The sequence below is a fragment of the Amphibalanus amphitrite genome, unplaced genomic scaffold (genome assembly GCF_019059575.1).
Source record: "Amphibalanus amphitrite isolate SeventyFive unplaced genomic scaffold, NRLGWU_Aamphi_draft 000645F_arrow, whole genome shotgun sequence".
Taxonomy (NCBI): Eukaryota; Metazoa; Arthropoda; class Thecostraca; order Balanomorpha; family Balanidae; genus Amphibalanus; species Amphibalanus amphitrite.
In genome coordinates, this window is record NW_024882139.1 from 81,830 (window position 1) to 109,441 (window position 27,612).

General features: G+C 46.1%; 1 protein-coding gene across 1 annotated transcript in view; it reads left to right on the forward strand.

The window, feature by feature from the left end:
• Positions 1-4,055: 4,055 nt before the first annotated feature.
• LOC122363868 (serine/threonine-protein kinase/endoribonuclease IRE1-like) overlaps positions 4,056-27,612 on the forward strand; it is a 98,097-nt gene continuing 74,540 nt past the window's right edge. Inside the window, exons 1-4 of the mRNA XM_043333668.1 lie at positions 4,056-4,163; positions 19,039-19,127; positions 19,351-19,442; positions 22,638-22,769. Coding sequence (XP_043189603.1) covers positions 19,071-19,127; positions 19,351-19,442; positions 22,638-22,769 — 281 coding nt within the window. The 5' untranslated portion in view covers positions 4,056-4,163; positions 19,039-19,070. The remainder of the gene's footprint in view (positions 4,164-19,038; positions 19,128-19,350; positions 19,443-22,637; positions 22,770-27,612) is intronic.

Sequence of the window (27,612 nt, forward strand, 5' to 3'; positions counted from 1 at the left end):
ACTGACTCTACTCTACTGTCTTCGACTCTCTCTGTCGGTGGGAGAACGTGCCCGAGGCTATCCCCCTCTCCCCCACTCATCCACTCCCTGCGCATGCGCGTTGGTGAGTTGACGCCCAGCGATGGGAGGATGGGGGCGCATGAGCGGAGTGAATACACATTCCTACAACATAGCGGGTCGGGATCCAGTGTTGTCAGGACATCGAAGTACTTCACGCTTGTCAATACTTTCAAAAACGAAGTATACATTTATTGGTTGTTTATCGGTAATAGCTATTTTGTTATTAACCCTCGCATGTGTAGGGGGGGGGGTTGGATGGACCCCCCCATGGTTTTTCGCGAATAACTCGCGTAAAAAGCGGCCGATCGCGACGAAACTTTCAGTACCCTCACATTGATCAATTTTACACCTACCCTGACAATTTTATTACCCTGACCCAAATGACCTTTGACCTGTGACCTCTTTTCCGAGACCATGTTTGGCCGGAATCGCGATTTTGCGTATGTCGGCTCGCATTAGCCGCGCGTTTGCAAGCTTTTCGTGGTTTCAAACGTTCAAACATGCGATTTGATGTTGCTTCCATGCATTAGGGTGGGTGTCAAGGTCACCTGAAGGTCAGGTCAGGTCATTGACCTTTGGTGACCTCGGGTGACCTCGGATCACTTTTTCGAGTTTTACATGTTTCTAGGCTAGTTTTTGGAGCTGAATTCGAATTTAGCAACCATTTGAACATTTACGAAGTAGTTTTGGTGCCTTCGTAACATGTTACGAAGCTGTCAGAGGCGGTTGACACGTACTACGAATACCCGTCACGACGCCTACTGGTTGACCTGACCTGACCTGACCCGACCTGGTCTAAATGCTTAAAGACATCATCTGTGATCAAAACTAACACGATATTCGTGATCAGCACCCCGAAAAACCCCTTAGCAGCCACACTTTACGACTTTCTAACAGGTCCCGATTTTCCCGACTTTGGGTCATTGACCTGACCTGGAAGGTCAACCAATGACCTAGGACCTTAAAATTGGGTATCATCGGCTTCCTCTCGTCACGGGCAACACGCTCGTTTTTTCCGCGAAGCTGTAGCTCGATCAGGGGCCAAACGGCAAGGGGGGGGGGTCCAACCGACCCCCCTACACATTAGAAGCTGGCAAACGCCGCACACATGCGAGGGTTAAACTAACACCAGTAATGCTTAACCAACCAGCTACTGGGAGGGGGTACATAAAGTTGACCCCCTTTACGTTTGATGTTATATCTCCGAAACCGAATTACGAAGCTGAAACTTGGCATAGCTTCAAATAAATACCTAGACATATTTGAGGAAAGCTCGGTGGTTGTAACACCTATGATGACATCACAGTGACGTCATAAACTTTTGTTCTTTTCCGATATGGAGCGTTTCTGATGTCGCTGAGCATGAAACGCAACGGTAAACACTGAGAAAAATCCTGACTCCGCATGACACCCCCAGGGGGAGCTCACCAAAACAACACCCCAAAACTCCCAGGTGGTACTCCTCATTACATATTGGGTGCCGTTGCGTGAGCATTGATAAGAGGTGAAAGTGCACTGCGATTTGACGATGAGAGGTTGTGTTGTTGTGTTACTATCACATTGTGTGTTATGCAAAAAAAACTACGTGTTATGTATGCAGGTCTTTGTCTATGATTCCGGGATAACCCGTCGACCGGCCCTTGCACTGTTGCAGGGCCGGTTGGCGGGCCAGGCCTGCGGCGCGCCGCTCAAGCGAGCCGGCGCGTCGCAGGCCCGGCCGGTGACAGGGGCGCCGCCCCGTGGCAGGTGTATCACGGGGCGGCGCGGGCGGGGGTGCGGCCCGTGCGGACCTCAGCTCTGGAGAGGTAATCTATAGCACTCCCCAGACGGGGAGGTAACCAACAGATCTCCCCGGGGCCGGGACGGTCCGAGCCGATGTTACCGGCGCCGTTCTCGGCCCGGCAGGACGGACCACACACACCAGCCGATGAAGGCCAGGACAAGTAATGTGTCGAATGATAAATGTATGTTCGTATGTGGAATAAATGTTCCTCAATCTGAAACAAACTTAACCCGCGACCAGGTGGGGGGGGGGGGGGCTATTTTTTGCCCCCCCCCCCCTCCAGACTTTTCGATATATCTCCAGAACCGCTGCGCCGATCGTCACCAAACTTTCAGTACCCTCCCGGACATCAATTTTACACATTGTGACCAAAAATTTTTCCAAAGGCTATGATAGGTTGGCCGGAAATGACGTCAGAGTGACGTCATGTATTGCCGTTTTCGACCCAAAAAAGGGTTTCGCGGGAAGAGCTGTCAGGCCTATAGCTTTGCAAATACAGAAAAATGATAACACATAAAAGCTGTAGATTGGACAGGGCTACAAAACTGCTATCTCGGATTTTGAAATTTTTGGATTTTGACCCCAAAAATTAAAAAATAGATTTTTTGGATATAATAATCGAAAAATCCAAAAAGTTTTTTGAATTTCGCAAAAACCGGAATACATGTGATAGTCCTTACCACCTTCCATCCACATACCAAATTTGAGATTGATACCTCTTCTTTTTTGGCGAAGTTATAGCGAAAAAACTGTTCAAAATTGATGACGTCAAATTTTCAAACTCAATTTTTAGCAATTCTAGACCCCGTAGCGCAAAACAAAGACCACCATAAGACTCCCCGTGACGAGCTGCATCGAATCAATACCCATTTTATGCAACACTATCAACTTTAAAATTTGACCTTTTTTGGCCTGACCTTGACCTGACCTTGACCTGAACTTCACCAGAAAGTGACCTAAGCCGTACCTGATAGTCTTATAACCAACACCATTGAGTTGGAAATGAAAAATTGGCCATAAAACATGTATCACACAACCTCAGTAAAGTTGGGCTCATGTGACCTGACCTGTGACCCTTGGTGACCTGACATGTGACCTGACCTGGTATTGCAATGTGACTTCTAATAGCAATATATCTACTAGGCAACTGACGCCCTACCGCTGATTCTCGACAAAAGGCGTTTTCCTCGGTGTTATAGTGCATTTTTTAGAAGACCCGTGAACGGTGAAACATTTCATCTTTGACCTGACCTGTGACGTCGTCGGTGACCCCGAGGTCAATGAAATTTGGTTTCCTTCGACAAATTTGACAGGCCTTTCGAACGCCGTTTGAATTTTGATGATCCGTCCAGTAGTTTCGGAGATACGAGGGGGGGGGGCAAAAAATAGCCCCCCCCCCACCAGGTCGCGTTATAAACAGACCCTACCAGGGCGCGGGTTAATCGGAATATTGCACCCGTCACCCCTCTGTATGAACCTGAGGTCATCTCTGGTCATGAAAGGTCACCAGCCGTTTTTTGACGAATTTTTGGGAGACGTGCCAGAGCGGTGAAAACACGTCGGATGTGTTAAGCTCGACGATACGGATCGAATGATATGAAACAAGGCCCTTTCCGGTCAGGTCATGACATTGACCTGAGGTCAAATTTTCAAAATGACCTTTTAAGGTCAACTTATGGTTCATTCGACGCGTCTCGACGAGAGGAACACGATACTGGTAAGATAAATGACGGATATGTTTTGTGCGCGGCAAACTGCCCCCCCCCCCCTGGGGACGCATTTCAAAACTGGGGGGCATGAATAGCCTCCCCTCAGTAGGGGGCGCGGATTAATATCGCAATCAGCATGTGCCGTAAAACGCAAGTGGTCGAAAACGAGCTTAGCATATTTTGAGTAACAGACAATACTATTACTTTATGCTTAGCAGCCTCGAGTCGACTCCTACTCCGCCTTGGGCCGGAAACGTCGTTCGATCCGACTCTGACTCCGACTCTGACTCGGAAGCACTGACCCTAAGTCTAAAAATGTTCTTTGTCAAGATATTCGACCTGACACCGGTTCTCGAGACCACGACACAGGCTCTATCATGATCATGCCACCGGCGTCGGGACCTTGCACGGAGCTGATAGATTGACCATGGTACGATAGTGCTATCAAAGGTGACTGCGATAACAGAGTAGAACGTCGGCGGACAGGAAGGGTCTCCCGGGTGGGGCACTTCTCCTCAGACGCTGTGACTGTATCCATCGAGGGAATCTTTCTTACCTACTGGTCTGCTGGAGACTGAATCAACTATCTTCTGCTTCGTGCCGGAGGCTCGGTAAGTAATTCATTATATCATTTTTTATAAGGTAATGATTAGCAATTGAGTTACCATCAACAATATCATCGTGAATCCGTGTTAACTCAGTTAAATATGTGAATTTAGTTAGTTATCATTGGATAAAACTAGATAGATCTCGAGGCAGTTCTACACTTTAAAATCAGGATTCTTTTTTATTTATCTACTTAGCTTTTCTCTACACTTGCAGTAAGTTCTTTGCGGAAAACCTCCAACTAAAATAGTCCCAGTAATTTTCACCAACACACACGGAATAAGATCTGAGCCTTGACCGGGAGCAAGTGTAGTTTTTTTATGGAAAAGTACACTTCTAGTATAAGTTTTAACTCGCCCAAACTGTGTTTTTTTAGTATTGATGATAACTGTACGCTAACTTTGGCATCACTCAATAGTGGGCTTATTGACTCCTGTCTTATGCCTCTCAGAACTCTCAGGCTGAATTCAAAGCAGGTCCAATGGCCCTACGTCGGCCTCTAAGAACCCCACGCCAGTCTCTAAGGGCTATACGACGGCCTCTGAGGACCCCACACCAGTCTTGAAGGACCCTCAGTCGTCCTTTGAGGGAACACATAAGGCCCAAAAAGCTTAACCCGGCAGGGGCGATGGGCCTCCCGGCCACCTTCCGCGCGGTGGCCGGTGGGGGCATTTTTTGCCCCCTTGTATCTCCGAAACTACTGGACGGATCCGTAAAGTTCGAACAGCGTTCGAAAGCCCTGTCAAATTTGTCGAACGAAACCTAATTTCGTTGATCTCGGGGTCACCGATGGCGTCACAGGTCAGGTCAAAGATAAAATGTTTGACCGTCCGCGGGTATTCTACGGAATGCGCTACAACATTGAGTCATAAAACGCATTTTGTCGAAAATCAGCGATAAGGCGTAAGTTGCCTATTACATATGTTGCTATTGAAGGTCACTGATGATACAAGGTCAGGTCAGAGGTCAGGTCACCAAGGGTCAGCACATGAACCTAACTTTACTAGGGTTGTGCGATGCATGTTTTATGGCCAATTTTTCATTTCCAGCTCAATGGTGTTATTATAAGACCATCAAGCACGGTTTAGGTCACTTTCTGGTGGAGGTCAGTGTCAGGTAAAAAAGGTCAAATTTCGAAGTTGATAGTTTTGAATAAAAAGGGTATCGATTCGATGCAGCTTGTCACGGCGAGTCTAATTGTGATCTTTGTTTTGCGCTACGTGGTCTAGAATTGCTAAAAATTGAGTTTGAAAATTTGACATGATCAATTTTGAACAGTTTGTTCGTTATAACTTGGTCAAAAAAAGAGGTATCGATCTAAAATTTAGTATGTGAATAGAAGTCACTAGGGGCTATTACATATATTCCGGTTTTTCCGAAAATCGAAAAACTTTTGGGTTTTTTGGCCATTATATCAACAAAAAAAAATTTGGGCGGGGTCAAATTCCAAAATTTTCAAATTTTCGAGATAGCAGTATCGTAGCGCTGGTAATTCTACACCTTTTATGTTTTTTTTACATTTTTTCTGTATAATCAAAGCTGTAGGCCTGACAGCTCTTCCCGCAAAACCTTTTGTTGTTCGAAAATGACAAAAATGACGTCACTCTGACGTCATTTGCAGCCAACCTATCATAGCTTTGGGAAAATTGTTTGGTCACAATGTGCATTAGCTACTCCCGGGAGGGAACTGAAAGTTTGGTGACGATCGGCGCAGCGGTTCTGGAGATATATCGAAAAAAACTAAAGGGGGAAATGCCCCCCACCGCCTGGAAGGTTAACCCGCGACCGCCTGTGGGGTCGAATCCGACCCCCCCCGTTTTTCACGAATAACTCACGAACCGCTTACGCCTCACGCTATCAACCTGAAAATTCGTATGCCTTCTCCTTCATCAATTTGACGGCTTTTGTCAAATTTTTATGCAAATTTTTCAAACACTTTTTTGAGATATATCGATTTTATTGATGTAACTACATGGATTTTTTATCAAAAAATGGTAAATGTTTGAAAAATCGCGAAAAATCAACGATTTAAGCAAATTGCAAATTAAAGACATGAAAAGACGCAGCTCAATGAGTTCTTTAAAATGGCTATCTCGCTTTTCCCATAAAGTGCGTTTTTGACCCCTAAAAACTAATAAAGACTATTTTTTAAACAGCTAATGAAATCAAAATTTTTAAAAACCTTAAAAAAACGGAATCTATGTTATAGAGCTCTATTAGAACCTTACATGTTTCAAATTTGGACTTTTTATCTTGATTTTTTACCCCCAAATTGTAAAAAAATAGCTCCAACATGTAGGTATAAGGCATGGTGACGTCATGCGCATTTTCGTGAGTTTGAGCCATTTCTGAACATCGCATGTGAAAACAAATGGCAGCATTAGATTCCTGGGACAAACCTCGTCTAGAAAAGTGCATTTTTATGTCAAAATAAAAAAATGAAAAATTGATTTTTTTCTTGACGTATAATATAACGTTAGGCGGCACGGGCGGACATCGATAGCAGCGCCTCTATCGGTCACTAGGGAAAGCTGGGCTGTAGGCGACGAAATACCGGCTGAGTTGTCACACGTTGAATAGGTTTATAGACATCCGTCTTGTGAAAAAGTTGAACTTTTGCCTTCGATATTTCTACAGGCAATTTTAGAAGTGTCTTCACATAGATTACAACACCGTTTAGATTATTGTATTCACTTCAAGCCTTCCCTATTGTTCTTGATGATGCGGGAACTATTTCTAATTAGTGTTTCTAGCCTAATAAAAGAACATATTGTGCAAACGATGAAAAAAGCATAGATGGAAGATTTTTAAATGCAATTTTCTCTAGCAATTAATGGTAAATTCTCTACAGATCAAGGAAAAGGTGCATGCTAACTGATAATTTAAAGTTCTTGGGGCCAGTTGTTTTCTTCTTTTCTTACGTCGCCCCAATGGCCGCGAATACACTTGTGATAACGCCTATCGAACGACTTTTTATGCTTGCTGATGACCAGAACAGTGACTTTGGGTTACATATAACCATGACCATCGGATTCGGCGTGAAAAATAAGCCATTGTCGCCGACCTTGTCGTGCCTCTGGCATTACCTCACCACTCTGGTCAAAGCGGTTTTGTAAAGTCCTGAGGGCTTGGTTGTACTATTGGTCTCAAGAGAAGGGTCCAGGCGGCCTGTAGGTTTGATGCGGTGAATACCCTCACCCTCGCCACAGCTGGAGTGGGGGTAGGGGAGGGGGTGCGTTCGGCCCGAGTCTGACAGCGGGGTCGCTCGCCGCAGTGTGGTGTCCAGCGGTGCAGTCGGAATCAGGCGGAATTATGCCGGCGGCGGTAACCGGTCGAAGGGCCTGGCTCAGTCGCGTCTCGAGACGAGTTACCGAGCAGGGTGTCAGCGATAGATGGGAGGGGTGTGGTCAGGGCGCTGTTTGATCACCAAATCAGCATGCTGTCAGTTTGCTGGCGTTTCTCATCTTCTCATTAGTCGTTGATGAACCACACGTGGTGTGTGCGATTGACCAATGAGAGACTAAGAGACGCCTGTAACTGGCTTCCATATATTGGAAAACCGACAGCAAGCTGAAAACACGACAGTGCATGGGGCGCGCTAGCTTTGAAGGTCGCTCCGCAAAAGCATAATTTTCCATAGATGAGGGTGACGGGTGTTACCTACCCCAGACTTCTTGCGATTGCTCTCAACAAGGAAACCTGAAAGCTGAAAAATAGCACACTGACACCTGACTTGATTCAAGCCGATTCTCTGGTGACACCAACGACCAATTACATTTTCAATTCTTGTCGAGTCACTGACCTATGACGTCATAAAAGACTTCACTCGGTCCCAAAATATTGCGGCTTGGCAACTCCGCCATTGCTAGGTCAACTTCTGCAGATTAATAAAACTCACATGACTTCATATTCTTCCGAGACCTTGCAACTTTTATGTCTCGTAATTTCTAGAAGTTCACGTAAAGCTAGGTCAATGACGTGACCTCCCTCACCATCATAATTCAACAAGGGAAATATTAAAATTTATGTTGATGACAAAAACAAAATGACTTAACCCGCGCCCCGCTGGGGGGGGGGCAGAATCTGCCCCCCCCCTCCCGTTTTTCGCCAATAACTTCTAAACGCGTTACGCCAGCGACGTCAAACTTTCAGTACCTTATTATACATCAATTTGACACGTTCCCTGAAAATTTGAACGAAATACGTCGGAAAATTTTTGAGAAATTGACGTTTTAGTGACGTCATGTTCGCCATTTTCGCCTCAAAAACGGCAAAATTTCAAACGCCGCTAACATCTTCATTTTTAAAGGAATCAAGACGTAACAAAAAAGGTTATACGTGATTCCACGTTGTCTATCAAATGGCTATCTCGGTTTTTTGAAAATTTTGGATTTTGGCCCAAAATTTTCCAAAAAACTGATTTTTTTGGGAAAATAGTTATAAAATTTAAAATTTTGAGTGTATCGAAAAAACCGGAATATATGTCAGAGAAGTGGTCAATGTGCATCTACATACCAATTTTCAGAAGAATCGGTTCAAAAATGTGGGAGTTATTCAAAATTTTATGACGTCACGACACACAAAATTTTTGAAAAATGATTTTTTTGGAAGTTCTAGACCTCGTACGGAAACTAAAATAGCACCATTCGATTCGCCGTGAAAAACTGCATCAGATAGACACCTTTTTGGGCCTTAACAACCAACTTCAAAATTTGACCTCACTTGACCTGACCTTGACCTGACCTCGACCTGAAATTCATCCAGAGGTGGTCCATATCACTTATTGAGTGTGCCTATTGAATTCTATGAGTAAAATGAACCATAAAACATGTGTCGCATATGCCCTTTTTTATATTTTGTTTTTGGTGACCTGACCTGACCTGACCTGACCTTGACCTTGACCTTTGAAGGACATTGTATGCAACGAATATTGTCTTGGTAGTCTAAGAACACGTTTTGGGCAATCAGTCTCAGTCCATTCTTCGGCAACTACGGTGCAAGGCCGATACTGTAGAAACTTGCATTTTGTACCCTTGACCTGACCTTGACCTGACCTCTGACCTACTTAAGCAAAAAATTTTGGGCTCTTAAGATCCGCCTTGTTGAGAGCTTTCGTTTGCCGTTTTCCCCGTCTTTCTACGACCATCGGTTCGGAAGTTAGACAGGGGGGGCAGAATCTGCCCCCCCCCCCCCAGCAGGGCGCGTATGGCTGAATAGCCCAGCGGGGCGCGGGTTAAGACTATCGTTTGCACATGGAGGGCTCGTGTCGCTTCACTCCTTGCAAGATCGATGCTCAACTTTTGCGTTGTGAACCATGTGCAACATCATAAACGACGTCACATTGATATTGGAGTTTTTTTGTCATTATCCCGCGCACCGTAGGCAGTGTTTACAATTGCTTCACGTGCAAAGAGAGAAAATTGTCAGCAGATGTCGTTTACCTCATTTTTTAAACGTCTAGACGTTTAACCAACTGTTAAACGTCTAGTAGACATTTTGTCTAGCCTGAAATATGCCGTATTTTTACATAAAATGTATTTTTTAAATTAAGTGACCGAAAGATGCCAGCGGTACGGGATAAAATTATTAAACCACTCGTAGGTAGAAAAATATTTTAAACGTCGAGCCGATAGGCGAGACGTTTAAAAAATTGTTCTACCTACTCGCGGTTTAATATATATTAACTACCGTTCCAACTGAAATACAAGGTGGTTATATATTAAACCTCGAGCAGTTAGAACAAATATTTTAAACGTCGAGCGGTTAGGCGAGACGTTTAAAATATTTTTCTACCTACGAGCGGTTAAATAATTTCATCCCGTACCGCCGATATCTTTCGGGCGCTTAATGGTAAAGAATAGATTTTATATAAAAATACGACATATTTCAGACTAAACGAAATGTCTACTAGACGTTTAGCAGTTTGTTAATCGTCTAGACGTTTAAAAAATCAGTTACACGACATCTGATAATTTTATCTCTTTGCACGTGAAGCAATTGTAAACACTGTCTACGGTGCGGGATAACCGCATTTAAACATCCACGCGCTATCCTCTAAATTACAGGGTCATCAATAAAAGATGACATAAAGTCAGCCCCGCCAGAGGCGTAAGACATATTGCATAAACAGCTCACCGTTGCAATGATAAATCTTACACATTTTACATAGCACAAACAGAAATCAGTTGTGTCGCTCGAAGAAAACTTGCTTCTCCGTGCGGCAGACCTCGGCCAAGACCTTCGCTCCGTGCACATCCTTGTATGGAATCAACTTTTGTGGATTCTTCGACGAAGGAGCCTGTATTATTCTTGCGGGTGCTTGCTGTAGCGCGAGCCACTTTTCGTCACTCAATATCACCCTTACGAACCATTCTTCCGCTTCACTGAGCCGTGAGCCAAAAGGTGCACGCTTCCAGCCTCGACACCATGCTGTCAGGGAGGATGACGGTCATTAGGATCGGACGATAAGTTCAGTTTCTTCTTGTGGAGGATTGTCCATATTAGAGATGTCAATCAAATACCAACTTTTTGGCATACCGATACCAAACCGATACCAACTTGGTATTTGACGTTTCGAGGCTAACACATTTGGTATTTTGTTGGTATTGTGAATCCTCGCTACTGTAAAAGAGACTGTGACTTTGGTAAAAAGTTGGCATTTCCCTGATATTCCCAAGTCGGTTCGGTTTCGGTATTTTCCCACGGTTCCTGTTGGTATTTGGTTTGGTATCGGTATCACGACTTTCTGTAATTGACATCACTAGTCCATATATTTAAAAATGCCTTCCCAGGTTTCTTAAGCCATTGCGAACGTGAATACTGGACAGATTACTGAAGAATTGCTAGACTCTCTTCACCTTCCAGCAACTGAATAAGATCCCAGCACCCCTGGTCACTCTGCAGTCTGCCGATTTTTCCTGCTTGGACTTCACCGTTTAACCTCAAGCAACTCAAATTGCGGAGCGAACTCAATGCACGATGGCCGGCGATCATTTGGGGCTCCAGCGGGGGCTTACTTTACGTCATTCGCTAATGAACACCCTGCATTTGTGCACGTGACCTGACCTCAGAGGTCACATGTTGATCTGACACTTTTAACTTTATTGTGAATCGCTGGGTGCAAGGCTTTTAGCTTAATAATGGGCGAAACGGCGGCGGGGTCCCCCCCCCCCCAAACACACACACTAGACCCCTCTCGGTATTCAGAAAGCCGATAGGTCCGACGAGGAATAACGGATACAACGACAACGAGATACGTGCACTCTTGAAATATGTTTGTTACGTGTGGATTTGATTTTTCAGAACGTTTCCTTGTCTTGTCTACAAGCTGAAATTCGCCAATCAGCCTTATGCATTACCTAGCTGCATCGCTTCGAGTCCCATCAGTGGGAATGGCTTCTACACTCTACACTATTAGTGCTTTCTTGGAATGATATCACGTTTGATAGAATTATAAAGCGAACTCATAGCGAACGGGGCTAGAGCAACACTTAACATACTGGTTATTGGTTAACCCTACCGGAGGTTTAACAATGCAGTTATTGAAATGAACTGTTCAACACTTGTTCAGCGCCATAAATGAAATTATATGAAACAGTAGGAAATTAAAAGTTATGAAGGTTGACATATGCAACAGCTAAGATAATAATGTAAATAGTTACGTTCTCGGTGGTATGCCGATCATGACAACATTAATTGCTACGTCCTAAACAAATTGCCACGTCTTACAGTCTAAGGTGAAACTGCAATGAATGATGCGTGAGCTACATGGTCCGGCACAAGTTTTATCCTAAAAAAAATGTTCTCTCTAAGTTACTACATAGGGGACAGCGATTCTCTTTAGCGTTCAGTTTATTCCCCACGAACAGGGACTTACATACGAACGCAAATTTGCATGTTGGCAACTAGGTTGTGCAGTAAGTACGGCTGGATTTTTTATCATGCCCGTTTGAGCTGTAACGACAAGGCGCCGAGGTTGGCCGCCGGCTTCTGTTTGTCCAGGTCCTGCTGGACGACAGCTCGAAGTTCGTCGATCAGGATGAGGTCCGGAGGGCAGCCAGCTAGCATCTCTTTCCTTCAGAAGTCTGGCACGTTCAATTCGCACCACTGCTAGGCCTTGGCAGAGCGATGAGCTGGCGCGCCGTCCTGATTGAAAATGCATGTCAACATGCCATTGACCATGCGTTGGCTTAGTATTGGGCCGAAGGTAGTTAATGAGCCTTGGAGAGCTCTTCCAATAGCGTCTCATGGTCCTGTTTGGAGATGTGATAGCGCTTCAGCGCGAGCCGCTTGGCCAATTTTGTCGCCAACTACTGGCCCCTCTTCCCGGTCGCCTTTTTCAATGCGATTTCTGTAACGTTTGAAATGGTAGGCGCACACCGGCAAACTGGAAGGATCAGCAACACTGCCAGCAGCCGTATGCTTAACCCACCAACACCGGACTGTGCAGACAGTTCGTCTATAATTAAGGCTTGCAAACAAAAACAACAGGCAGATGTCCCAACCAATCAGCAATGGCACGCTGTGTCAGTTCGGCCTGGAGCATGCCGGCTGTCTGTCTGGTTCAGCTTCCTTGATAGAAATTTCAGACATTCACGTAGCGACGCAGCCGTTCAGGTGGACAATCTCTGTGAAACTGGCCGTAGCTCGGTGATCCGTGACCCGAGGTTCGTTCGTCACCTCATGTTCTGCGGCCAAGGACCGTGCAATGCAGGAGTGCAGCCTGAATCGTCATCCCTCAGGTGTGGACACGATTAGGAACAGGAAAGTGTTGTCATAGGTAGTGGACATAACTTTTGCCGAACCCTATATTGTCGTCCTGTAGTGTCTTTCATTGTCAGCGAGACGCTCCATGGAGTCAGAGGTCAAAAAAACTTATTTTGTGTCGCCTACAAAATTTTTCAACCCTATTTGTGTCCCCTGCCCCCGGAGGCCGGATAAGTGTTGCACTAGGGTGGTAAAATTTGAAAAATTCTAGGGTTCATTAGGCCAATGTTAATGTTAGTGTCGTCAATGTAGTGTGGCCCTAAACCTGGATAATGTATTATTACAGTGTCCCAAAATTTGTTGATTTGGATGGGAAATACTGAGATTCATTTGCCACTCTCACCCACTACCAATTTCTAAGAGCATTAACCACTCTCAGCCAAGAACACCTTGTTACCTCAAAAGGCAGTTCAGGTCTGGTGGACTTGGACAGGTGGACAGGTGTGGTGGACTGAGTTGTGTGGATACTTGGAGTTGGTTTATGATCATAGATACTCATGGATAAAAATAAATGCTATTGATCTTTTCCCACTCTTTTTGTATCTAATCTAACCAGCAGTTTCCACCCTCTACCCCTTCTTGGTGGATAATATCCCCCTCTGATACCCCAGCCAAAACTCAACTTTGGGACACTAAATGCATTTGTGACTAATCTTGTGCAGATGCATTTAAGAATTGCTGACATTCTATTTTACATTTTTCCATAAAACCTTTAGATTTGTGTTCTATATGGTGAGATTTCACACCTGTTATGACATAACAAATAATAGGTGCCTATTGTATAATACATTATACCTACCTATGCAACATGTTGCAAAAGGTTCCTTTTCTACATCAAGGCCACTAATATTGTTAAACCAAAATTCTAATCATTAGATTTTTGGTACTAGTACACAATAAGTCAAAATAAAATAGGTGTAGGTGCTAGGTAGGTGGGTTGATGCTTCGGAGCTTGTCGGTTGGCAGGTTTAAGGTAGGGAAGTTGTAACTTGTAGGTAAAGGTAGGTAGAAGGTAGAATGATAGGCTGTAGGCTGGTAGGTAATAGGTGATAGGGTAGAAAGTAAGATTAGGTTAGGTAATGGTAATGTTTTTCTTTCATTCAGACTTCTTAAACACTTTACGCAAGAGTAAAAGAGTAGAAGTCGGAATGAAGGAAAAACAATTAAGCCTGAACCAAGCTTACATACCTACTAACCTACAACCTACCTACAACATACCAACACAAAACAGAAAACCTACCAGCCTACAACCTCCCAGCTTACAACCTACATAAGTACATACCAAACTACAACATTTTTTCGGATTCCTTGGACTGGTACTTTTACCAGCTAATGAAAATTGAAATTCCTGCTCTTCCAGGGCTGAACAAATTAAAATCAAAATGAAAGTTGTGTCAATATTAACACTAAAAACACCCATTCATTGACAACTTTGGCAAGTGTTTCAAAATCAGGCAACAAATCCACAGCCTTGCTTTTGATGCCCACCGGGCTAGCGTGTCCAGCTTTCAAGTACCTAAACCAGCAAAATTAGACAACCAAAGATTCCTTACTTCCAGTGTTATGTCCTGCCTTCCTTAAAACAGAAAACAATCATAACCACAGTAAACTCAGCTTTCATCACGGCGCCAGCCATTCCCCTTCTTCAGCATTCAAACTTGTTTGAAAATTGGACAAGCACTGAGCGCTACTCGCGGGAGTCCACTCCTGTTTTGCTACGTGTTCATGATCACAGTATACCTCTCATAGACGTGCGCCGAAAAGGCCCGCTCAAAATCTTTGATGCGTTGGCTCCTGGGGACTACAAAATCCACAGTGAAGGCTCCCTGGCGGCTGGGGCGTCAGCTCAGCGTTGTCCCCTCGTGTCACCAGCACCCGATTGGCTCGCTCGGGGTTATTCTCGCCGCGGATTGGCTGGTTAGTCTGTTCGCTAGCAGTGTGCGAAAACGCCGTCAACAAATGCGATGCAGTGTGTTAACCATTTTTGTGACTTTGTCACCAAATGTCTCTGATGCCTGTCAGCTTCTGTCGCCTACAATGTAAGCGAGTAGGAAGTTTTTTTTACCTCTGCATGGAGTTAAAATGGCGAGCGGCCCTCCCGCCGGAATGGTGAGCGTCCTTCTCTGTCAAACGCGGCGCTAGTTTCCGCCTAAGCTCCGCTGGCCCGCTCGACTGCTATGTCATGCGGCACAGTCTACAAGTACAGGTGACCGGTCGCGAGATCGGAGCTCCGTAGCACCGAGCGAGTGTGGCGAAGGCGGGGGTATTCACCGCATCAAACCTACAGGTCGCCTGGACCCTTATCTTGAGACCAATAGTACAGGGCTCCGTCATACAGCATGCCCGCGATCGCCCGCCTCGCCTTTCCCGCCACAGCTGCCTGTAGATGGGCCGTTCGCTCGGCATCACTGAGCGACGGTTGATTGTGGACGAGCGCGTGGAACAGGCCGATCCACCGCGGCCATTCTGAGGAGTCTCTTGTGTACACCGGAAGCTGGAGTTTCGGTATACTTTTCGCAAACGCAGATGCGTGCACCGATGGTCGCATTTCGGGCTGCGCTGGTGTCTGGTGATTGGGGAGTTCATCGATCCATGACTGCCTGCTCCGTTGGGGGCTAGCTGGGACGGGGTCATTGAATGATAGTTGAGGTTGTAGGAATCTCGCCACTGTCTGCTGTCTCCCCCGCTCGTCTTCTACGTCTTGTGGTGGATCGGTGTTGATATTCTCTCCCAAAAAGTCATCCCTTCTTTCGGCGTTCAGCTGATCAGCTGCGATCTGACTTCGAAGTTGTGCCTCCAGCTCAGCTTGTTCCGCTTCATGCTTTGGCGATTTGCAGCTCACGTCGTCCTCTTACTTCATCTTCTTGGCGCCTCATCTCCTCTTGCTGCCGCCTCAACTTCTCTTGCTGCCGCATCAACTCGTCTTCTTGTTGCTGCTTCAGCTCCACTCCCTGTCGCTCCATCTCCAGTCGTTTTTCCAACCGTTTCACATGCAGAGCCTTTTTTCGCGCCGTGATCTGAGCCTCAGCGGATGCGCCGGAGGCTGACGAACTGGAGCTCACCCGAGACGACGCGCGGCGGGCTGGGCCGTGACCCAGCTGTGAGTCAGGGCGCGGCTGCTGGAGCGTCGAAGTCTCCATGGTTTCTTCCCTTTCTTTCGTGACAGGAACTCCGCCGATAGCGCCTTCACTTTGCGGTTTCCCTTCTTGTTTTTCCATTTTCGATGAAGTTTCGTCCGCTTCTGTTTTCTTCTGGCCTGATCCGGCCCGGAGGACCATTAAATGTCGCCGACCTTGTCGTGCCTCTGGTGGAGCCCGGGACATTTATTGTAGCGGAGGAAAAACGTAGATGAATTTTGATGAATGTATTGAAGAATTCCGAACGATAGATGATGTTGAACGGTAGACGAGGGTGAAATTGAAGAACGCAGAGTAGACAGGTAGACCAGAAAACACACTAGCACTGTCGATGGTCACTGTTGTCCGCCGAGGCGGACACACCGGCGCCGCCGCGGACGGGGGCGCCGTCGGATTCACGCGCCGGTCGGGGCGCCGGCGAAATCGCGCACTGCCACTGCGCTCAGTGGCGTTCAGTAGGCACCGCGAACGGAGGATGCCGTCGGAATCGTGCTCGGTGGCACGATTCCGTCACTGTTCACTGTTCACAGCACCGGCGCACCTCGGGGCGCCGGCGGAGTCGCGCACCGCCACTGAGAACTGCACTCGGTGGCGTTCAAGAGACGACTGCCCGCAGCGACTCGAGGAGCCGCCGCGGGCACAAAGAGAACAATTAGGTTGTACAACTAAAAGCACTCAGAAAGCGAAACTAGAAAGTGGTGCGAAAAGTCAGAGCAGGCTCGCGCGGCACGTTCGGCTATACGATACGGTGCGCGGCGAGCACGAACAGCCGTCAAGTGAGAAGCGATAGCGCGAGTGACAAATTGTAGGCAATTAGAACATGAGACGAGAAACTAACACAAGAGCTGGTCCAGGCCCACGGGGCACGATCAGTACTGCGATAGTTCACGCGTGGCTGTCAAATGTAAAACGAAAGAGAAGAACAACAGGGCAGTTCATTTCGTCGGTGACGGCCATAAAACATGTGTCGCATGCCCATGTAGTAGAAAGTGAAAACCGTGACCTTTCGTGACCTGACCTGAGCTTGACCTGTGCTTAGTTGGACCCCTTTACGCACATGGTATCTTCACTAGGCCTTTGAAGTCATTTTTGGTGAGTTTCGAGCAGGAGCTATCGATTCCGCTGTCCGTAAGCCTCATCATGCAAAACCCCAAAATTTGACCTTTGACCTGACCTTGACCCGAAAGTTGACCTCAATCTTAAAATCTTAAGAGTGCTTTGGGAAGGTCACGCCGCCTCGCGGGGATCGATACGACCATTGGCTTTCGAGATAATGGTGCCGGGCTTAGCACTAAGCAGGGGGGGAGCATTCATTCTGGCCAGGGTTCATAATGTCCAGGGTACGCTATGCCCAGTGTCAAAATGGCCAGTGCCTTGAATGGGCCAGAGTTCATAATGTCCAGGGCCTAAATAATACGCACCCACCTGGTACCTGAGGCATAACCACGTGGAGCTCTGAGAATGAGTGCCGGCCACTGATGGCCCCACATCGGTCGTTGAGGACTCAATTTAGGACCATAGTGGTCCCTTGAGAACTATTTTATCAATACTCCTTACATTATGCAGTACCAATTAACCCGCGCCCGGCTGGGGGTCCTGGATTTCCACGCCCTGCTGGGGGGGGGGGGGTGTTTGAACACCCCCCCCCTTCTAACTCGGCTCCTGGGCCACGTAGCGATACGCGGAAGGCGGCGTTCGAAAGAGCGTCAAAAATAATGACGAAATCACTTCGGTCAATTTTTTGGTCAGGTCAAAGGTCAGGTCACCAGAGGTCATTGAAGGCAAAATTTCGCCGATTTCCAGGTCGAATGTCGAAAATTTCCAAGAAGCCAACGCATAACTCGAGAACCAATAGAGCTACAGCGCCGCGGAAAAGCGCATTCGATAGCCCTATTAAAGCCCTTTCTGAGTAATTCTCTCAGATTTGACCTAACGTCAACGGTTTTGCCTGCAGGGGGCAAAAACTGCAAAAATAGCTGATTTTTTCGGAAACAGTTTTTCTGCAATAACTTTTGATCCAAGCCTTGTACGAGCTTACTTTTACCGGCATTGTGTTCCTCTCGTCAAGACGCATCGAATGAACTATAAGTTGACCTTGAAAGGTCAACTTGAAAATTTGACCTCAGGTCAAGGTCATGACCTGACCGGAAAGGGTCATGTTGCATATCAGTCGATCCGTATCGTCGAGCTGAACACATCTAAGGCGTTTTCATCGCTCTAGCATGCCTCTATCAAAAGTTATTTGCGAAAAACTGTTAGATACCATTCGTGACCTAAGATGACCTCAGGGCATAAACAAGGGTCACGGACACCATTTTCATGTTCAGTGTGTCTAAACCACTTGTAATTCGGTGTTTGGGAGTGTTTATAATGTCTTTCGTCCAAAAGAGGAGCATTTCAATTTTCTCCCATTGACTTATAATGGGGAGGTCGCAAAATTGACCTGACCTTAGGTCATCGATATCAAAATTCTGAGATATACATTTTGTACATGCTATTGCTCTTAGCAATCGCTGAAAGTTTCAAAGCGATCGGTCACTCGGTGTAGCTATGACAGACATTGAAACTTTTTATGAGGTGAGGTCACTTCAAGTGACCTGGTGACCTGACCTTGAATGACCTTGGTCTGAAATTTTCACAACATGTGTAGAATTGATGTATGATAAGGTGTACCAAAAACGGCGGCGCTCCGCGCCGCCGTTTTTGAGATATTCGCGAAAAACCACAAGGGGGGTGTTCAAACACCCCCCCCCCCAGCAGGGCGCGGGTTAAAAAGGAACTACCGCAGAAAAAAAATCAAGGTCCAGCCTTCACTTTATAGCTTGTCTGTGACACACATAATATGATTTGGTATAGAGTAGGTGTGCATATTCACTTGGTCTATGTAAAAGAATCCTGCATTACAACAGCAAATGTGTATGTATACTAGTAATTATATGTAAGCTCACAAATAATGCTAAAAAAACTCCTTTTGCAGGATCATACCCAAGTTCCTGGGAAGATTCTAGCATGGCAACAACTGGTCAACCTTCTTCAGAAAGGAACACCCTGCCTATCACTAGCAATGTAAGTGAATGGGTGCGTTGTGCTTGCGAGCAATGTGTGTAAAAACATAACATCCCTATTTGACGAACCTGGCATTGTTTTCATTCTTCCGTATAAAATACAAAATAATTGAAACATTAACAGAAAATGTAAATAGTTACATAAAAAACGGTCGACGTACATATTTAAATTGAATGAAAAATGGCCTATGTAAGACATTTCACCTCAATAAACATTTCGACAGGAAAAAATCGACGGAGACGTTACCACCATTGGGAGCATGACGTTCGCCCAAAGCGGCTTCTTGGGAAAGGGTGCCTTATCTACTGTCTTTCGGTAAGCAGTAATTTCCGTCATAGAGCTTCTTACAGCTTTGATGTCGACCGGCTAGGGGCATTGATGGCGCCGTTTCTTGTTCTAGGCCTACATGGTCTCGGCTCATATCAAGGCTATATCAGCCCCCTCCAAAGTCATATGGCAGCATGGGCGTGACTTTTCCTACTAGCCCATAGGGTTGCGTGTTAAAATGAGACTTTTTGCGCTCGGTTTTCAAGGTCTCGTAGTGTGGGCAGCCACGTATAAGGTATGTTAAAAGATAGCTACAACATTTTTATTTCCATTTTTGGGACGAAAAGTTCAAGCCCATCCAACCGTTTTCGAGATATTCGTCCATATATGACCCCATGTTTTTGACTCATCCGAAGGTGCTGTGTTCGAATCTCGGACAGACCAAAACTTTTATCGTAAATGTGCGGCAAACCATGGCTGCAATGCAAAGTAGGGGTAAGCGCGCTGGTGATGGAGAGTTGTAAGCTGGTACACCTGACCTTTGACTCAAGCCGAATTTTGTGGCACCAACCTCATTTTCAGGTCAGGTCAGGTCACTGACCTATGGCGTCATAAGTTAACCTCTGCACGGTCGCGAAGACGTCGCAACATCGTAACTCCATCAATGCAAGGAGAGCTATCACAGGTAGATGAAACTTACAGAACTGATCAAACTCCCTAATTTTCAAAAGTTGTTAGCTTCGGATTTCCCCTAAGGGTCACGTAAGGTCAGGTAGGTCAGGTGATCTGACCATTACCGATAAGCCAAAGGGGGAATAAAGAGTTGTTTTGGCGCTGACAGTGATCTTAGACGGAAAAGACACGAATGGACTCAGAAAGACCTGCCGAATTGAATCATGTGCAACTTGACCTAATCATGAGGTCATGACCTGACCTGACCTTGAAACATCCTTAATTGATCTCACCCATACAAAAAGCATATCATTCGACGTGGCTGAGCATGACGAACACGATGGTGTCAAAATTGCAGCTCTGATACTATGCTGGACGACCACCGACCAATCCATCTACTGGTATGCTAATGCTTTTATTATCTATCGACGATGAACACTGAACATTCTCATATATGTAAACATCCCACTTTGGGTTACAGAGTAAGTGGTTCCCAATCGTGCAAATTACTTGTTCCACACATCACATTACCGCTCGTTCCAATGCAAATTAACTTTGGCTCTTTACAAATAAACTTTGGCATTGAAAGATGTCACTGTGTTACACTAAAGTTAAACATTGATCACAAGATACAGCTCATCCTCAACACATAAGACGGAGAACACTATGGTAACCCTCTCAAAAAAGTTTCGGCCATGGTAGGCAATGAGGCATAGCTGCGAGCACGATATTCCATCTGGGAACACATCAAGATGAAATTACATGAATCACACTTGCAATAAAAACAAATTCAGGTGGTACTTATGCTTCAAAAATCAGGATGAAAGAACGTGTACCTATCTGAAAACATGGCAAGCATTATCAGAGGAGTAATGCATGGTTATTTAAGTGACCTGTTAATCTTGGGTAGTTGAATGTTAAGGGGATCTTAGAATCTATAAGGTCGAGAGATGTTGTCTTCATAAGGGTTTCCATTTGTGGTCACACATTTTTGATGTTTACGGAAATGAACACTGGGTGGGCGGTGCACACCCTGAAAGCCACAAGTTCACACAAGCTGGTACCTATGTTGAAAGCTCAGCTTCCATCCTGTTCTGATTTATACAGCCGATCCGATGGCGCCCTTGGTTAGCTTTGTTTGAGGAAGCATTTACTCGAGGTTCGAGGTGCAGGTCTTATCCTGAAAAAGGATCAGAGGTATTTAGCTAGGGAAGTAATGAATGAAATTGATTCAGGCTGCTCTGAGGATGATTGACCACAAAGACATGGCTATTGTGAAAGCCCTGAAATAACTTTTAAACTGGTATGTGAGTTAAGTTGAATATCAAGAACGGCAAGAGAACTAAAAATTGACCTAAAAATTATCTTCCATGTTTAGCTTCAATCAACTAAATTTTACATTATTTCACTTAATTTAAAATTACAAGATATTGCATGATTATCACTAACAAGTGGCAACAAATGCTACTTTTTACATACTATCCACTTTCACCCGGATATAGAATGCATGTGTTTTGATTTCATTATCGCACCAACACAGTTGTACGAGATACTTACACAAAGTATGATGTAACACGTTGATGGTATTCATCTGGGACAGTTATTGTTGACAGATATTATTAAGTTTGTTCAAAAGACCAGCTTTATTTCTTAGTAATGATAGCTTTTGGAAGACTTCAGTCTTCCTTCGTCAGCTTGTCAGAGCTCTAAAAATGCATACAAACGACCAAAATAGAAAAGAAAATACACAAATATTGTTCGTAAGCTACCATTGCAAGTAGAGCAAGATAAAGCTGGCGTAAACAATCCTTGCAATACAATTATACTAACCGTGCTCAAGTTAAATCGAAAGATGTCTTCAGGTGTCCTTTGATAAAATTCACTGAACCTTTTTTATAAGCACATTGCTAAGTAACAGTGAGAGAATGAGAAAGCATGAGGCTGGCCCATCACCCAAATCAAAATTCAAGCTCAGCAGTTTGCAGATTTGCACACAACTGCCCGGAAAGCCCTTTCAGACTTTTCCATGCACGATGAAGAGCGGATTTTTATGCATACGATAGTTATTGATACTTAGTCAGCACAATTCTTAGGCCTTTAAATAAAGAGAGAACACCAATGAACACCCCGCGCGAAACCACAGGCCGCATTGTGTATAAATATTAGGCGCAATGTATCGAAACGCGAGCGCCAGCTGCGCCGCGCTAGAGCGCAGCCATATCCTGGGATTATTTTCGGTAGATAATTGTAAACTCTCAGTTCTAGTTGTTTTCTAGATGATATAGTAGGATTCTAGTATATACTAGGAACAACTTTGGAGTACCCGACTCTTTAGTGCCCTGGGCTATATAAGCCAGTTAGAGTTTTCCGGTTAAAAAATAGGCGATTCTAATGTCGCTTTTGGAGATCACTCGCGAGTACTCGCATGGACCAGATTTGTGTTGAATGCTACATAAATGCAATGAACGCCTACACTGGTTTCATATCTGTTTTTGCTAAGTCCGCTGCTTTTCTCCACTGTTACCCTTGCTGGACACATATGACGCCGTATTACAACTCTTCCCTGTACAGAGGAAAATGCGACAAGCGGAAAGAAGTGGCAATAAAGCGCATCCATTACCGCACCGAAGAGGAGCGACTGCTGATAGAAAATGAAGTCGACAACCTGTTGAAAGTCGAGGACTATGATGTGAAGGTCATCAGGTAAATCTGCTGTAGCAAATACAATAAACTCAATTGACCTGCATCTGAAGGTTTGCATATTTATGCATGTACGTAAGCACATATCTGTGCACATATCTGCAATAAGTAAGTCTGTGCACACAAGCACATATCTGCAAAAAAAAAAATTGTAGAAGGTCAAATAAAATGTCAACGCAATGAGGGAGCCTGCTTGTATACTTATCTCTTGTACTCGAGCTACTGACGACTTCTTTTGATTTGGATATCATGCGCATGTCCTCAACTTGCGAACAAAACACGAGATTGTGATTAACGATCATTGTTAGGGAAGATACATCCTGAATTGGAGTGTCTTAGATTGATGATTGTTTATCCCAATGGGGAAAAATGAACCAATTAAAAAACACTCCAATTTAGAATGTATGTTCCCTGATAATGACACCTGACCACAGTCTTGTTGATGTCGCAAGTTGAGACCATGCGTATTATATCCATTATCCATCTCAAAAGAAGTAGCCAGTACCACCCGTACAAGAGATACATATAACAGCGGCTCGCTCACTGCGTTTGCATTTATTTGACTTTTGTAATAAAAAAATCGGGCACTGTAGGTATTGGCGGAAACCCACAAGGTGGTGTTTAAACACCCCGCCAACAGGACGAAGTTAAAGGGACATGTTCATGTCTAACATGGGAAATGAAGTTCAGATAGCAGTTTTGTTCGTTACTATGCTAAAACCACGTAATCCGGAGCCATTCGTCTCAAAAATATAATTTGACAACACTAGAGAGCAAATTCGATGGTTTTTACCAGATCGCCAAGGTCTTTACCAGATTCGACCAAATGTGTATGACGTTGCCACGAAAGGACTAGATTTCAAGTTAAGGTGAGCCGTTCCGCCTAATAAATTCGCCACATGCTATTCAATTGTAAAGTCACTTTATCTTGTATCTTAAGAGCTATTTAATATACAAAACTGTCAATTTACAGGGTAGGTAGATAACGAAACGAAATACACCTTCAAAACGCATGCGCAATTATCGAAACTCACGCGCCATAACTCTGTAGCCAGGGCTGTCTCATCCCTATCTCCGTAACGTGTCGTGTGCGACCAATGACGTCACGGCATTGCGGCGTTCTGATTGGGCGACAGCTCTGAATCGCCCGACTGGTGGTCCCCGCTCGACAAGCGCACGTGCGCCGACTAGACATTTGTAGTGGCATTGACGGCAGAAAAAGTGAGGTAATGCAGAGCTCTGAATATACTTGAATAGAGTCTAAGCCGTTAGTAATACGTAAAAACGTCAGATAGGTTTCTTGTTCGTCTTGATTTGAGCTTTTATGTGATATAATTTTTACCTTAGTGTCGAGGTTGGCAGCTATGTGGGAGAGCCCTAAAGTTGGGTCATTTTCCATAGGATTGCATTACAGCCGTCCGACCCTTCGTACCAGTGACGTCACGGAAATCGCTGCTTCGGCCTAATGAGCATACCTTCTATATAGGGCCTTGCTCTGTAGCATTCGGCGACTAGGCTCCGACGGGTGCGGACGTGTTCTGCCACGGTCCGCATTAGTTAGGTTGCTCCGATCCGAATTGTGCGCTGGTTGGTTTGTTTCAGACAACAGACCGGTGCATTTCCCTCCCTTCTCCGTCATCTTGTTTTATTCAAGTCTATATTTCACTTTGTCTTCTAAATTATAACATTAATATTCACATTCTCGTTCTCCCTCCATCGGTTTCCGGCTCCACTCCATTCCTCGTCGGTTGCGGCCGGCCGCGGTGATTGGCCGACGCCGGTCACGTGATCGTGACGTCAGCCCGCCGGCTAGCGGCGTTCGCGCGGTTTCTTGGCGCGGTTTGTTGGCGCGCTTTTTTTCTAACCGCAGGCGCGCCTGGGCACATCGTCGCGGGTAATTCCAGTCCTGTTTTGGCCGTAATAATTTGTCAAGCCCTCTATTTTTGCCACTGAATTTGATCATTCTAATTTCTATTTCTAAGAAAACAAGGATGGCGCCCACGCTGTCTCGCCCCCGCCCACCTCTTGTCCTCCCTCTCATGGGCCCCTATCCATCTGAGCCTACCCCCGAACCCTTCCCTGACCCGATGATGGACCAAGTTCCAGAGGGCCAGTCCTTCATCCATTTGACTCCGGATGGCTCGTTCCGCCGCCTCTCCCCATTTAAATTGCAGAGGGAGATGGACCTACTAATCGGCCCGTGCGTAAACGCAAAAGTGATCCGGTCAGGCAACATATTGATCCGGGTTTTTAACAAGGACCAGGCTCGACTCGCCCTGAGCATCACCACCTTCTGTGGCACGGCCGTTACGGCCGCCCCGGCTACCCGCCTAAACACCGTGGCGGGCACTTGCTACTCCCCAGCACTCCAGTACATCGAGGAGGCCGAGATTCAGGCGGAGCTCCGCTCACAAGGAGTAGTAGAGGTGACGCGCCTCCGATCTAAGGGGCCTAACCCAAACCCGCTGCTTAAGCTGAGGTTCCTTGGCCTCGAGTGTCCCCCTGCCGTGTACGCCGGCTACGAGGTCCTGACTGTGAGCCCGTGGGAGGTGAACCCGCGACTCTGCCGGCGCTGCGGACGTTACGGGCACCTCCAATCGACCTGCCGTTCCAAAAAGGCAAACTGTCTCCGCTGTGCCACACTGGGACACAGTTCGGATGAGTGCCAGAGTGAGGAGGTCCAGTGCGCCCACTGTGGCGGCCCTCATCCCGCCTGGGATAAGAATTGCCCGGCGTGGCACTTCCACAAGGAGAAACTGAACCGGAAGTCGCCCTCCGCCCCTCCACCCCGCCCGGCCGGGCACTCTATCCCGAGCGAGCGTCGATACGCCGACGCCGTCCGGGGGACTAACCCCCGCTGCTCGGGACCTCAGGCTGGACCAGGGCAGCGCTCCGACCCGAATCTGACCCCGCCGCTCAGTACGGCAGTGGAGCTCCCTCGTCCGTCGCACACAGAGTCGACGGAAACTGTCACGGCACCAGTCCCCCAGACTGTCCCCACCCTCGACGAGACGGACACGGTCACAGAGACTCCGAAGGGAGCAGCTCAGCCTCTGGCCGAGGTGCCAACTGAGACCCAGCCAGACCACGTCCACATGACCCCTGCAGCAGAACAAACTGACGCGGTCGCTGTAGCCAAGGCATCTCTCGACGACTCAGAGTCGGTGACCCCTGTCAAGGAGATGCCCATTGAAACCCCTCAGACTCCGCTTCCCGCAGGCTCCGCGGTCCCAGAGACCCCAGACGTTGCCAGCACGTCTGTTGACTCCGCAGAATCTCTAGATTCTCTTGACTCGCCCAACGATACTGTCGTTGAGGCACAGTTCACACAGGAACTTTTCGAAACCCTCGTCTCCGCCGACCACCCAAAACCCAGGCCCATGTCTTCTCGAGCACCCTCTCCCGCTCGTATTCGAGAAAGGTCTTCATCTCGCTCCAGCTCTCGCTCCCTTTCGACGGGAAGACGACTTACTCGTTCGCACGCTTATACCCAAGAACACCAGTAAACAAACACACACACGGTAAATGACTCAATTTTCTGAATTCTTTCTCCAATGGAATACGAACTCGTTGGTATCCCATTGGGGGGAATTCAAGAACTATATGTTAAATAAAAAACCGTTACTAGCCGCCATCCAAGAGACCCATTTTAAAGATTCAGATACATATAATTACAATTTCAACATTCGTGATTTCTCTTTATATACAAATAACGTAAATGAAACCCACCGCCGGGGCGGCTCGGCTCTTTACGTTTCAAATAAACTTTTGCATCATGAAATTTTCCTCCGAACTACGCTTAACGCAGTCGGAGTAAAAGTTAAAATTGCACAACTAGACCTCACTGTCCTTTCGATCTACCTTTCACCTAGCCTCCCACTTTCCTGTCCTCTACTCCTAGACCTTTTCTCCCAACTTTCTCCGCCTTTTATAATCATGGGGGACTTCAATGCACACCACCGCACATGGGGGTGCACAGAAACAAACTCGCGCGGAACACAACTTCTTAACGTAATTAACTCACTCGATTTAATACTCATTAACAATCTCACGCCCACATTCACACGCACACGCAATGGAGAGGTCGTACACTCCGTCCTAGATCTCGCCATTACAGACACAAACACCGCGACACTTTTTACACAACACGTTGAAGATGACTCTCTTTTCAGTGACCACTACCCCATACATTATTTACTCAACGTCCCTTCAGGACAGACAAACTTTAATTTTTTGCCAAGGTGGAACTTTAAGAAGGCCGACTGGGTGTCTTTCCAAAAGTATATTGACGAATCATTGTCTACACCTCCACCAGATATAAACACATTTCTTAACGTCATTCTTGCCGCTGCGCATCAAAACATCCCCCATACTGGCCCCCCAAAAGAACATAGAAGAGCTCCCTGGTGGAATGCAGACTGCCAACGCGCCGTAGCCCTTCGGAAACGCGCACTCCGCCAGTTCCACCGCCGCGTGTGCGAAGCAAATGCGGAAGCCTATCGCAAAGCAAAACATGAAGCCTCTTTGATAATTAACCATGCTAAAACCACCGGCTGGCAAAACTTTTCAAATAACTTTAATCGTTTTACTCCTTTGTCCAAAATTTGGTCACTAATAAAATGTTTCTCGGCAAGACGCAGCAACCCTTACAAAATCCCTCATCTTCACATTAACAACACCCACTACACTATCCCTTCAGACGTTGCAACACTCTTCGCACAGCATTACGCGAACATCTCCTCAGCACAACAATACACACCGCAGCTCACCGAAACACTCGCACACGAACTGTCTACACTGAACTTTCACTCAAGCAACCGTGAACTGTACAACACACCATTTACGA